General features: G+C 40.5%; 1 protein-coding gene across 3 annotated transcripts in view; it reads right to left on the reverse strand.

Moving 5' to 3' along the window:
* PGM5 (phosphoglucomutase 5) overlaps nucleotides 1-15,224 on the reverse strand; it is a 175,004-nt gene that overhangs the window by 52,462 nt on the left and 107,318 nt on the right. For all 3 annotated transcript variants that reach the window (XM_032290968.1, XM_032290966.1, XM_032290967.1), the window contains one exon: nucleotides 370-505. In XM_032290968.1, the coding sequence (XP_032146859.1) occupies nucleotides 370-505 (136 nt within the window). The remainder of the gene's footprint in view (nucleotides 1-369; nucleotides 506-15,224) is intronic.

Here is a 15,224-nt window from a genome sequence, read left to right on the forward strand (position 1 = left end):
AAATAAATAAATAAATAAATAAATAAATGCCTCTGGTTTGACTGCACAACTCTCACAGCCACGATAGTTACCAAATAACTTTTCAAAGCTCTGAAGTTCAGAGTTCCTCTTGAAATGGCCACCTTTATGGCATTGATGAAAAGATTACAGAGTGATGTCACCAGAGAGGGGAAATTGGTGCCTTCCAGCTTGGTAGCCTTTGACACCACCCCCAACCATCTATAAGGGGTGATTCAGCTCCAGCCTTTGTGTCCCTCAGATCTTCCAGGAAGATGCCTCATTTTTAAGGTTTTAGCCCATCAGTTTTAGAAATTTGCTCTAGGAGTAGTTCTTCAGGGTTCATACAGAGACCCTTCCCCTTCTTCTCACCTGCAATAGTAGTGGCGGCCAAATTTGGCCCAATGATCTCGGACAATTTCCTCCACACTCTGCTTCCGGGCAGCAATAATGGAGAGCCAGACCAAGACAGCCCACAGGCCATCCTTCTCTCGGAGGTGGTCAGAGCCTAAGGGTGAAAGAAAGATTCTGCTGAGGATTCATTTCTGGGAGCAAAGCAAAAGCTAAACGAGCTAAGAAGACCAGTTAGCAACCGAGTGTTATATGGAAATGATTGGATCTATTTACCCATTATATTAAATATATGTCTCATAATACATTTGAGTTTCTGAAAAATATGCAACTGAAATTCAAAGAAAAAAATAACAAAAAATAAAACATGGAAATTTCTGAAGGAATCAAAGAGCCAAGGTGACATCTCATTAGTTCAATGAGATTATTCATTTATTCAGTAAATGTTTGGTGACCCCTACAGTACATCAAGCATTGTTCTATGTCTTGGGGTATAGCAGTGAACAAGATAGCTCTTTACTCATAAAGTTTGAATCCAAGTAGGTGGAGGTAGTGAAGTCAGGCAAAGAAAAGCAGATAAGAGAACAAGATGCATCAAATAAGGACAAGTGCTTTGAAGAAAATAAAGAGGTGATGATGTCACAGAGCGTAACAGCACAAAGGTTACTTGACGTAAGGCTGGATGGCAGTCCCCCACCCGACAGCTATGTCCACCTGGAACCTGTGAATGTAACCTTATTGGGGGAAATGGTCTTTGTAGATATAAGTAAATTAGTGATCTTGAGGTGAGATTATTGCAATCTCATCCAGATTATCCAAGTGGTACCTAAATCCAATGATAAACGTTCTTATAAGAAGAGAAGACAGAAGAGGAGAAATACAGAGGGGTAAACTATATGCAGTTAGAGGCAGAGATTGCACTTATGCTGCCACAAGTCACAGAATGCGTGGAGCCACCAGAATCTGAAAGACGCAAGGGGGATCCTCCTCTAGAGCCTTCCAAGGAAGCATGGTCCTGCCAACACCTTGGTTTTAGACTTCTGGCCTCCAGAACTATAAGAGAACACATTTCTACTGCTTCAAGCCACTCAGTTGGTGGCGATTTGTTACGGCAGCCATAGGAGATTAATACAGGTAATTAGGGTCTGCCGCCACTGAGGCAATGGCATCTGAGCTGACACCTCAGAAGGAGTCAGCCATGCCAAGACCTAGGGATGACGTATTCCAAGCTAGGGTACAGAAAAAAAGCAAAGTCCCTGAGGCAGGGATGAATGGAGAAGCTAAATCTCACAGCGATTCATATAGAAAGAGTTAGAGGCAGTTCTTATTGCATCATGCACACAGATGAAGACTGCAGTCTAAATCACCAGCTTCTCGTGCAGTGAGAACGCAGAAGAATGTGTCACAGGCCCATTTAAGTTATCTGTCTGCTAGCAAATTATAAGCTCTCTCTGAAGTGAGTAAAGCCCTGAATGTAAAGAAATGTAGTGCGAGACATGTGGTATCATGGGAAAGGCTTTAGAACAGTGCTTAAACCAAATTGTGACTTCACAGATGTCTGGAAAGTTATTACAAAGTCATCAGCTTCCCTGAGCCTCAGCTTCTCATTTGTAAAATGGGGACCCCATCACCCATTTTACAGCATTGTTGTATCAACTTAATCAAGTTAAGAGGACAGGCATAGAGTTAGATTTCTTGTGTTCTAATCCTGCCTCCACCATTTGCCTTTGTTTGCTGTACTCATCTGTAACCTATGGACGATAACAGGCCATAACCCATGTGGTTACTGTCAGCATTAAGCAACTAAATATGTCTAGGTGTTTAGAACAGTGACTGGGATATCACACATTTTTGCTGTTGATCTTGTTGTTGGTAATTTTAATAAAGCTGTACAAATTACAGTACAGTGCTCATTTCTCGCTACACACTTTCAGAAATTGTTCTTGGCTATTTGTGTAATTATATCTTCTAACTCTAGCAATAGTAACATCTTAAGAAACAGGACTGTGTCCAAGAGGTGGACCTTCTTGCAGCAGGGCAATGAGAAGGGACAACAGTACTCTCGGGTTTCGGAACTATGAAACATACACAGAAAACCAAGCAGGGAAACCCAACCAGGGAAAGGTGTTTAACCCCTGAAAAAAATAATACAATGGGAATAAACAACACTTTACTTAAGTCAAACATATTTGACAACTTCTGACTAAAGCTGTAGCCCATTTACCATTCTTATGACGTTTATAAATGTTAAATGTTTTGTTTTGTTTTTTTCTCAATAAAGAAAACAACCCTGAGGAGGGCCGTGAAGGTACTAAAATCAATAAGAAAAAGGGTCAGGTTTTTAATTCTGCCTACACACTGATCAAGGCTCTGCTAACGGCATGTTGAATGTCAGGTTGTGGTTGCTTATGGGGTAACAGGACCCTGGGCATTAATCATCACACCAAGAAGTGTCTCTAGTCTCATCTAGTGAATTCTTCACCCTGCTACAAAAATGGAAGAAGTTTGGAAGACTGAGTTAGCTCCATGGCCAACTGCCAAAAAACAAGTCTAGGAAAACCTGCCCAGTGGGATCATTTCAAAACCTTTTGTCCTTTTATAGCTGAAAAAAAAATCACTTTTATTTACTGGCTAGACAAAAATACCCCTTTGTTCTAAAACGTGGGCTTTGCGTACCTTCAAACTCCAGCTGGATTACATTACCTAGAGATAGAACCATTAGATGCTGCTAAATCTGTGAGATAAGATGTCATAATTTAGTGCTAGAGAAACATTAAGTTCTTTTAGTTGGATAAACAAAAAACCCACCTCAACGTTTGTAGCCAATTGCATAGTAAATTGTGAGTTGGCTTGGATATCCTTGCCCACAAGTTAAACATTTGCCAAGATTAATAAGGGGCTGATGATGAAGTAAAATTAACAATGCCCTTTATAGTTGTTTGAGTTTGGGACAAAGACATTAATGATGCTTCAGTTACACAGATGTTTCCACTGGATGATTATCGTCTGCTTTGGAGGGGGTTGGGGGGTTATAACTCTCCTTTTAAAAAGCCTTTCAGGCAAGTGAATGTTAATGCTGTATCAGTGATAGGCAGATTAAACAAGAAATACCAGAAAGTACAAAGGTATCAAATGGTTTTCTGAAACCCCACTAGAAACGGAGTACAAATGGGAGTAGAAATGTTCATGCTATATATATGGTAGGGCTAACACGCTGGATATTAAAAGTTTTCGTAAGTCAGTAAGAAAAAGAGAAACCTCAATGGACAACGGCATGAAAGGGCATAAGCAGGCAATTTTCAGAGGAAAATACTACAGTCAACATCGGAACAAATGTTCATCCTCATTGTGGTCAAAGAAAAGTGTGTAAAATTGGATACCACTTGGGGCCTGTCAGGTTAGCAAAGGTTGGACAGGGGAAGAGTTAACTTGGCAATTATGATCAATAGTCTTTAAAAATATCATGCTGCTTTCGACCTAGCTATTTTATTTCTTAACCTTAAGTTATAGGACATTTAACGAAGTACATAACAGAATAAAGAAAAATTGAAAAAATGTCGTTTTGTTTTGTTTTTCTGGATAGCATCTCGCTCTGTCACCCAGGCTGGAGGGGAAGGGCGTGATCACAGCTCACTGCAGCCTCGACCTCCCAGGCTCAAGTGATCGAAATTTAGGTGCATACCACCCCTCCTGGCTAACTTATTTATTTACTTTTTGTAGAGATGGGGTCTCACTATGTTACCCAGGCTTGATTGCTGAACAATAGGATCATCGTAGAAAATTCATTCAAAAGCTTGTGTGTAGACAAAGTAAATCAAATAAGAATCTTTAGTAACACAGAAAATCATGTTAATCCAATCCTTTTCTTTTTTATTGTATTTTTATAGTTTCAAGAGATATAAGTCCGTTTTGTTACATGGATATATTACCTAGTGGCTTTTAGTGTACTCATCACTTAAACAGCAAACGTGTATCCAATAGGCAATTGTTCATTCAATTTTAATAAATGGAAAATTCATTAAAAAAGAATATTCAGTATATTTGTATTAAACATACATATTTAATTAAATATATATTTGTATTAAATATTTATATTAATATTATAAAAAAGAATATTCAGTATATTTGTATTAAAAATATAGACATGTATATATGTGTGTACACAGGTAAACAGAATATACACCAAACTGTTAACATGGTTATCTCCGATGTGGTAGAACTGCAGATGTTTTTCCTCTCTTTCCTTTTAAATATTTTCACAATAACAATATATTATTTCATAAGAAAAAAAATAAATTTTTTAAGTTGTTGACTGGCCACAGTGGCTTACGCCTATAATCCCAGCAGTTTGTGAGGCCAAGGTGGGTGGATCACCTGCGGACAGGAGTTCGAGACCAGCCAAGCCAACATGGTGAAACACTTCCTCTACTAAAAATATGAAAAAAAGAATTAGCTGGGCCTGGTGCCAGACACCTGTAATGCTTGTTACTTGGGAGGCTGAGGCAGGAGAATCATTTGAACCTGGGACGCAGAGGTTGCAGTGAGCTGAGATCACATCACTTCACTCCAGCCTGGGCAACAAGAGTAAAACTCCACCTCAAATAAATAAAATTAAATAAAGAAAGTTGTCAATGGTGCATAGAAATTCACATTTAAAGCATGCCTTTTCTAGAGTCATAGTTGGGCTCATCTAGTATGTATTTTTTTTTCCTGATTGTCTTCTTTCACTTAGTAATCTGAATTTATGGTTCCTTCACATCTTTTTATGGCTTGAGAATGCATGTCTTTTTAGCACTGAGTAACACCAGCACAATTTTTGAAGCTTGCTTCTTCTGGACTTCTGGCTGGTGACGCAACCAGAGCTTGCCACCTGGCTCAGGACATTGCAGGAAGAATGTACCCATATTTCCAAAGCTGTAAGTACCATTCACCTTGCCTTTCTTAACCAGCCCAGTGCAGCACAGCCCACACAACCTTACTCTGAGCAGCCCTGAGAAGCAGCCATCTCGACTCATAAACCGGAAGGAGGGGGGGCACTCAGCTCTTCTCTGCCATGACTCTGGCAAAAACTGGTTCAGAAAAGAAGGCCCCCTTTTTTTTCTAGAGTAATATCGCTGTTCCCCCTCCACCGAAATTAAACTGAATTTTCTCAATCTTCAAAACCATGCTACTTGAGCTAGGCAGGACACTAATAAGTATATTGCCCTCACAAAAGAAAAGGGAAAAATAAAGAGAATATTCAATCATCTCAAAGGCATTTTCTTGACATGGAAATACCAGTGTGGACACATCAGCTCAAGAAAGCATCACACACATTATTAACAGATCAAGCCATTACAGCTGAAACTCGGATAAGGAAATTCTAAATTTTTCAATTAGAAAAATATAAGTCAATTTGCACCTATTACCAACTCCAAGTTGTAACATAGGTTAGCAGTTTTCAACCCTGGACTGCACATTAGAATCACATAAGGAAATTTTAAAGAATACCAATGCTCAGGCCTCGCCCTGGGGCCAATAAAATAAAAAGCTTTGAATGATGGGGCCCAGGCATTGGTATTTCTTTTTTAAAAAAAACTCCTCGGGTGATTTTCACAGGCAGCCAGGCTTGAGAGTCACTTGCTTCAGCAGAAAGGCACTGCATGCAGCCTCATGTTTGGGGCAGAATGCCTGGGGTAGGAGTTAGGTCTCCTCCTCTTTTTGCTTGAATGTGGTCCTAAGGGAAAGTGGCCATTGATCTCTCATTTAATGCATGGCCCTGGCCTTGCTCACATGGGGGTTTCTCACTGGAGTCAGCTTCGGTATCGAGGTTTCTCCTTGCCATTTTCATCTGGAAAACTGAGGACTTTGCCAGCTTTGGAGTGACCAACTCATCCTGGTTTGCATGGGATTTTCTCACTTTTAGCACGGAAAGACCCATATCCCATGAAACTTCTTAGTCCTGGACAAACCAGGATTGTTGGTCATACAATAAGAAAGACCACTCACTCAAAGAGGTTCCTGATGATGTTTAGGAGATGTGCATATTCAGCACATGCCTTAGCACACACGTTTCCTGGAACCAGAAATGGCAGGTGGCACATATATATATATGCATACTTCTGAAGTGCAATTACTCTGAGGATAAATTCCCATTCTAAGAAGAAAGCAGCAAGGCACCAGGCACTGCACTTGAGGATTTTATGCATCTGTTATTTAATTTCCACAATTTGATAGCCCCCTTGTACAAATAAGAGATTGAGCTTAGGTCATCTGTATGAGGTCACACAGCTACTAAGTGGTAAAAAGAGGGTTCCAAGCGGGGCAATTTGGCTCCAAAGCCTATGGATTTAACTGCTGCTGGATGATCCCAGCAATGCTGTGATCCTCAGGAGTTGCAAGAAAGTAGGTAAAACATCCCGTATGGTGAGAGCTGGGGCAGGCTTTCTAAAGGACAAGCTGCAAAATTTCCCTTTATTTCTCCAGTTTACCATTTTCATTCAGAAATGGTTTTTATTAATTTGCAGTTAAATTATACTCATCCTCTTTTCAGCTACTCAGGACAAGGATTTGTCTTCGAAAAATAGTGGACTTAAGAGGTTAAAATAGGGTCACCCCTTTTGGGTAAATCTGAGATTTGAGAACATGCTACAGAATTGTGATGGAAATAGACCCACTGATCAATAGATTGGTAGATTGATTTTCATTTCTCAAACCACTTATGTTCAGGTCTTTAACATCAAGCAAAAAAGCAAGGCTCACTGAAAAAAGTCACCTTTCTATTCTTAAAAAGTGTTCTTAAATGTACCAAATGTTCATCAATTAGAGAACAAAGCTCTCCTACAATGTAAGTCGATCAGAGCCAGGTGTGAGCTCGGAAGAGTCAGATAGCAGCAAAGGACACACCCTGTGCTGTGGGCAGTGTGGCTCCGAATGAATAATTCTATGTCACAACACATTTAATAAGTAAAATAATAATAAATACTATTTTACACAAGGCTGATATCCTGACCATAGCAATACCCTATATGCTCCCTGAGAAAAGAGGCTGTGTCTGAAATTACTCCTCGCTCTACCCTGAGCTGGCTCATAGAAGGTGTGCAGTAAACATTCATTGAATGACTAAATGAATGCCTCTCCAGTATGTAGTGCATATAATTCATCAGATTTGCTCCTCACTAAAGGTAGCCAGCTAGAAGCAACCTGAAGTATCATGATGGAAGAAACCTATGGATCATCCCCTCAAACCCAGTTGTTTTGAAGTGAGGAAACTGAGTCACAGAGAAGTTAAGCTATTTGTCTAAGAGACGGGGAGTCAAGACGGAAGCTGGATCCCTTAACTTCTCATGCTGTGCTGTTTACATGATACCATCCCCCCAGGTCCCCCAGGATTCCTTCTACCTTCATCCAAAAGAATAACCAGAAGGGGTTTGGGGAGGGTGGGAAATGACTCATCAGCATGACCTGAGACATCAGCAGCAGATACTGTGAAGCCAGCAAGGTTGGGTTTGAATTGTGACTCAGCCAGTGCGACCTTGGCCAGTGGCTTGACATTCTTCCCTAAACCTCAATGATTTCATCAATAAAATTTGGTCATTAGGGTCCCTACCTCATTGCCTTGTGAAGAAGACTCTAAAATAAAATATAGGAGGGCTAGTCATTGACTCTATCACTTAAGAGGCAATCAAGCCATCAATCCCAGAGCAGGGAGAAGATTAACCATATCATGGCCAGCCAGCTGACACACTTCCTTCACTGAGCATACCAGTATGCTCCTACCTTATACATCCCAACCCATTTTTTTTTTTTTGTCACCAAGGCAGATAGGAACAACAAGACTTTTTTTTTTTTTTTTTTTAGACAGGGTCTCACTCTGTCATCCAGGCTGGAGTGCAGTGGTGCAATCTCAGCTCACTGCAACCTCTGCCTTCCAGGTTCAAGTGATAGTGCTGCCTCAGCCTTCTGAATAGCTAGATTTCAGGTGCCTGCCACCACGCCCAGCTAATTTTTGTATTTTTAGTAGAGATAAGGTTTCACCATGTTGGCCAGGCTGGTCTTGAACTCCTGACCTCAGGTGATCCACCCGCCTCAGCCTCCCAAAGTGCTGGGATTATAGGTGTGAGCCACTGTGCCGAGCCTTTTTAAATTTTATTTTATTTTATTTTTTTAAGAGACAGGGTCTTCCTTTGTTTCTCAGGCTGGCCTTGAGCTCCCAGCCTCAGGCAGTCCTCGTGCCTTAGCCTCCACATAGCTAGGATTACAGGCACAAACCACCATATCCAGTTTAAGAATTGTTTCTTGATAGGTCATACACTGAACCAAAAATCTCTCCAGTGGCTTTAAAGCCGAAGATCTGTCACTTCTACAGTCATTGTACTCTGTTCTCAGTGGGGCCACCTAGCCCCTAGCAGTCTCCTAGAGTGCAGATTGGCAAGTCTCAAATCACAAGTGTAGGGATTGGATCTAAATCCCAAGGGACAGTTCTCCCTGTTAAAAGTCCCTTACTAGACACTGGGAAAAGAAACCCTTAGTTTGTTTGCAAGTCTTCAGTCTCTGACCAAGGGTCATGATGTCCCAGGACTCCAAGTCAGTCCCAGGATACTCTGGTCAGTACGGATGTGGTCTTAGAAGCCCCATTCCTTTCTTTCTGCTCCACACTTAGGTGTCACACAACACTCCCTCTTACCACTTTTCATCAGCTTGGAGGATTAATAGAAGGGTCAAGGGAACTGGGACCATTGAGAATCCAAGAAAAGGATCTTAGGTGTTGGAGACATTCTTCCAACACTAAGTGAGAGTTCTGTTTCCTGGCACAGGGGTTAATCATTCACAGTAGATCCAGAAGGGAGTTTCAATTTTCTGACTTCATAAGAAGGTTTAGGGGATGTCAACTATAGCACTTCTGTGCTCTGGCTTGGAACCCTCTTTTTATCACTTAGTGGCTGTGTGGCCTCATACAGATGACCTAAGCTCAGTCTCTTATTTGTAAAAAGGGGCTATCAAATTGTGGAAATTAAATAACATATGCGTAAAATTAAATAACAGATGCATAAAATCCCCATGCGCAGTGCCTGGTGCCTTGCTGCTTTCTTCTTAGAATGGAATTTATTCTCATTGTAATTGTGCTTCAAAAGTATGTATATATATGCCACCTGCCATTTCTGGCTCAGCCTAGATTGAACTGCACACATGCACTCAGCCTGTTTCAAATAGCCCCACAGAGAAACTGCTCATCCAGCACTGATAATGCTGTCATCATGGCTTCTTACCCCACATCTGCAACCTAACCAAATTTACACACACTGGCCACAAATAAGAAGCACAGTAGGATCTCAGTCATCTGAAATGTACGGATATGGCTCTTTCTCTCTCCTAGAGACCATAGTAGGCAGATTTGAAAACAGACAAATGTAGAGGGAATTACCATCCAGATAGCGCGTGAACTAAAGTTTTCCTTTATTTTACCTTTCGAAGAATATAAAATAGTAAAAGTAATAATTGTATAAATAAGATACAGTTAAACTTACTCAGTATATGTGCAACAGCAGTACTGTGAACCCAATCTATACATCATTCATATGTGAAATATAAATGAAGAAAAAGGCGTGGTCCTAAACGTGTCACAAACTCTGCAACTCTCAGGGGAAATAAAGTGTTCATTCACAAAGTAACTAGAGAATAACATTAACCATAAGACAATAGAACACAAAATGACTGTGCTAAAGGCATTAAGAATTTGGAACACACGAGAGATCACTAAAGCTGGAAACTAGAGCACTGTTGAACATGGCTATTTCTGTTATTGTCAACAACCACAGGCACAAGAAATGAACAAGTTAATACAACAAATTATAAGTACTTTAAAATCCGTTTATTAACACTAGTTTCTGGAAGGGAGATCTTTCTAGAAGCAAGTTGTTGGCTATTTGTGCTGGTAAGTATGATGATTGAAAACATTTAAAATTATATTTTATATAATTCTGATTTTATTATCATTTATAACATCTCTCTCCATCCCTTTCTAAATGGTCTATATTTGTGTGATTTTATTTTATAAATCTTAAATCAGGATACCCAAATACCTAGATCTTCAGAAATACATCCATTTAAGAAGGACAAAAAGATAGCTACTAATAATGCAAGGAAGAAATAACAAAATGAGCATTCTTTGTTCCTTCCTTCCGCTGACCTACCTGCCACTTGTCTTTCTAGCCTTCCTTTCCTTCTCCCATTCATCCTTTTATCTTTCTACCTATCCTACAAACATTTACTTAGGGCCTACCATTTGTCAAAGAAATAGAGCTGGACACGATAGTCATGGGCCTGTCCTAGGGCATTTATAATATTGGCATGGAATCCATGCATGGAAGCATCCAGCAAACCTCAAAAGACTGAAAAGATACTCGAGTCCTTGTGACACAGAATACACACACATTCAGGGCCTCTTCTTGTGTTAGAAATTAGGCATATATGAAAACAGCCAACTGCAAGAGTACCAGGCTGTACTCCAGAGTTCACAGTGGAAAAATTTGGTGTGACAATTATGGACAACTCATGTTAATGCCAGGAGATGTGGATTCAATTCCAAATTTCTAGAAAGAGATAAATACATACAAGAGGTACATACTAAGTGCTCATTTTTTAAAAAAACACTATTATGTTTGTGAAAGACTCAACAAAGTGCTTTCATGGAAATAATAAACATTGTTTCATTCCTTGATTCTAGTTGGAAAATTCGTATGACTGTTGACATTAGTTCTTAAAGAATACATAGTAAAAAATAAGAGGAGTGGCCAGCATGGTGGTTTATGCCTGCAATTTCAGCACTTTGGGAGGCCATGGTGGGTGGATCACTTGAAGTCAGGAGTTTTAGAGCAGCCTGGCCAAAATGGCAAAACCCTGTCTCTACTAAAAATACAAAAATTAGCCAGGGGGTGGCGGTGCACATCTGTGGTCCAGCTACTTTGGAGGCTGAGGCATGAGAATCACTTGAACCCAGGAGGCAGAGGTTTCAGTGAGCCGAGGTCACACCACTGCACTCCATCCTGGATGACAGAACTCCATCCCCAAAATAATAATAATAATAATAATAATAGTAGTAGTACTACTGAAGATGGTAGCCAAGCTTGGAGATCTTCCAGGCATTCACAAAGAGAACGATTCTTAGTGTTACCTGTGAGTACTAACACAACTCTGGGCTGTAACAATTTATATATTCCCAAAATGCTATGACTTCTTAGAAAACTAATGACAATGATGGAAACCAATGGAACATTTTCAACAAATGCCCCCCAAAACTTCAAAGCTTTTGTTTTTCCAGATCTTAGTGTTACTGTTTTAACACATCCTTTTTGTGTATAGGAACAAGCCCAGATTCCTTCAAGTTTGGAACTTAGGGGAGTAGCTGGAAAGCCATTTAGATGAACAATCTTTTATTTAAGTCTGAGGACTGACAAAACATTCTCCTTTTTTCTTGCAAAACAGTTTTCTGAGATCCTTCCCAGGAAGTGGGTGAATACCTGGTCCCATAACAAAAGATGGCTTCTTAAATAACCTTGGTTCTTTGATAGAGCAAGAAATGCAGCTTTCCTATTTTCTAGGACCTGGAACTTTCCAAGGATGACAAGTCCCAGCACTGACCTATCACCAGCTCATGACCTTGGTTAAGTTCTGGGAGCTCAGGATGCTGGCAAGGGAAATTTTTACTCAGGATATGTCTTTCTTCTTTTGGATCTATCCCTGGGCAAAGGCTTGGCATTCTTCAGCCTGAGGCAGATCCATATTTTGAAACTTTCTTGGCATGAAACTATGCATTCCTTGTTGGTACATAGCTCCGTGGCCCAGAGTTGTTGGAAAAGGCCTTCAGCTGAGAAAGCTTGGATCAATTTTAGAAGTTTCTCCCCTGTACTGAGGCTAGAATCTTCCATTTCTTCTCCTATAGTTAGCTAATTCCGAAAACCACATCCTAAGATAATTAGAGAGCTCCTATGATCTGCTGACTTTTACAGGTTGTGAATGAGGGTCAAAGAGGCCACATGGCTTGTCTAAGTAGCAGGAAAGTGTCTCCAATGTGGGTTGTCAGCCTTACATTGCTGTACCTTTGTACTGCCAGGTCCAAACCTAGTGTGGCATCTAAGGCACATTCTTGCTACCAATTCTCATGAAAAGCAAAACTACTGGTTTCTCTGAAGCAATGTTTTGTATTCCTGGCTGCACATGGAAATTACTTGAGGATCTGCATGTAAAATGCAGGTTCTCAGGCTCCATATTGCCAGGGATTCAAAGTGGGGGTGGGGTGGAAAGTCTGCATTTTTAACAAGCTTCCCTTGTGATCCTGCCACAGCCAGCTCCGTGCAGTGAGGAAGCTCAGTGCAAGAGCAGGAAAAAGCCACGTTTTCCTTCCAGGACTGAGTGGCCCACCTTCTTCAGACTTTCTCTGGGTCTTTTACTGCCGAGTGCTTGAGAGATGGAATTAGTCACTGTTTTCATTGGAAAGACTGATTAGCACAGTGGAAAGTGGCATACACTTTAGGGCAAGGGATTTGTCTTTTAGTTCCATTGTAATTTTTCTTTTTTTTTTGGAGCCAGAGTCTTGTTCTTCACCCAGGCTGGAGTACAGTGGCGTGATCTCAGCTCACTGCAACTTCCGCCTTTCAGGTTCAAGTGATTCTCCTGCCTCAGCCTCCTGAGTAGCTGGGATTACAGGCACACACCACCATGCTCAGACAATTTTTGCATTTTTAGTAGAGACAGGGTTTCATCATATTGGCCGGGCTGGTCTCTAACTCCTGACCTCAAGTGATCTGCCCACCTTGGCCTCCCAAAGTGTTGGAATTATAGGCATGAGGCACTGCACTTGTCCTGTTCCATTGTGATTTAATTCAAGTGGAGAACTTTTTCAAGCTCTATGGGATGAGTCACTTAACTATGTCCTGGGCTTGGGGGCTTTATCTTATCTGTCAAACCAACCTAGTCACTTTAACCTGCAGAATAGCGGAGAAGGCAATATTTTAAAGTCTTATACACTGAAAATGCTCCTTTAAAGGAAAATTACAGATAACTATAAAGTAAGAGACTTTAAAAATTCGCTTCCAGTCCAGCCTACATGCTGCAATCAGCAGAGCTGTCTAAAAACAAAGCTTGCTGCAGTGTCTGTAAGCTGACCTCCCACCATGCAGAATGTGGCATCCTATTTCCGGTTGACTCAAGTCCAATATCCAAGATGCACTGGCAAAGGGCTTCAAGAATTGGCCCCTCACCTGTATTTCCAATACTGCTTTTCAAAACTTCCTCTTCTATCCTACCCTATGCATCAAAGGTCAGCAAACCACAGCCCATGGGCCAAATTTGGACTTAATATTTTTGTAATTAACATTTTACCCAAACACGGCCTTGCTTATTTGCTTATGTATTGCCTATAATTGCTTTGGTGCTACAATGGCAAGTTTGAGTAATTGTGACAGAGACCTTTGTGCCTCTTGGCCCCCAAAGCCTAAAGTATTTACTATCTGGCCCTTATGGAAAAAGGTTGCTGACCTCCACTATAGAACCAGTCTGTTTTTTACTTTTTTGACTATAACCTACAATAAATACATTTTTCCATGTGACCTGCTATACCTATACATACATGTATGCATATTTATGTGCACACATGAACAGTTCAAAAACAGTATCTTTACTACATGAAATGTACTCTGAGAGTTTCTATTTTTAAAACTGTTCATGATATTACATTACTCTCATGACCCCAAATGAGTGTTTATCCATATTTGGAAAAACACTGCTTTAGAGAAACAATGTTATTGGCTACTTAGAACATGTTCCCCCATTCCCTGCTCTCCCACCTCCATTCCTTTCTTGACATCACTCCCTCCACCTGGCAAAAGCTTGCTCTGTCCTCTCTGTGTAGACATCCCCTGTCCCAACCCTTCTCTAATCACTTATTTAATTTCCACTTCTTTCATAAAGTCTGCTTTAAACCTCCAGCCCAAAAGCACTTTCTCCTTTTATCAACTCCCATAGCACATTTTCTATTCCTCAACTGCGTGCTTCAAAGTTTCTGCTTCATAGAACAGCCATCTATACATCTCTTTTTCATTTGTTCTTCCTTTTTTTTAAGACAGGGTCTTGCTGTGTCACCCACACTGGAGTGCCGTGGCCCATCATAGCTCACTGCAGCCTGGAACTCCTGGGTTTGAGAGATCCTTCTGCCTCAGCCTCCCATGTAGTTAGGACTACATGGCACATACCATCACCTGGCTACTTTGTAAAATTTTCTACAGAGATGGGATCTCACTTCATTGCCCAGACTAGTCCTAAACTCCTAGGCTCAAATGATCTTCCCTCTTTGGCCTCCCAAGTGCATCTTTCTTATGTGCCCTAAAGTGCTCAGAAATTCTGAAGGGTGTGTTATTAAGCATTTTGTATTTCACACACAGTCCAACACAATGCCTGGTACTCTGTAAACCCTGAATAAATGTTTATTGAATTGAAATAGGCAAATATTTATTACTAAGAGTGTAACATGGCTTACACATGGAATGTTTATCCCTTTAATTGGAAACTAAAAGACTACAATATATTGTAAATGCTCAGAAAATGCTTATAAAGACAGAGAAAATGGATAACTCTGTACTTACCAGTTTTCATTCCAGTTGCTAGAATGGTTTAAGCACACTAGTTTAAGTACGCCAAAGAGGAAGGGAATCATTCTATTTGTTAGGGTCCCAGCAGAAAAGGCGTATACTAGTTTTGGCAGTCCCAAGCAGAGCTACCATCTATATATCCTGAGTTGAAACAGTAGTACTTGAGAAAGCTTGATATGGTCTCTTTCTGTCCCAGCAAACAAAGATGTGTGACATGCCCCTTGTACTATTTTTTTTTTTTTTTTTTTTTTT

The sequence above is a fragment of the Sapajus apella genome, unplaced genomic scaffold, assembly GCF_009761245.1.
Source record: "Sapajus apella isolate SASKATOON/1434 unplaced genomic scaffold, GSC_monkey_1.0 scaffold24, whole genome shotgun sequence".
In the NCBI taxonomy this organism is placed as follows: Eukaryota; Metazoa; Chordata; class Mammalia; order Primates; family Cebidae; genus Sapajus; species Sapajus apella.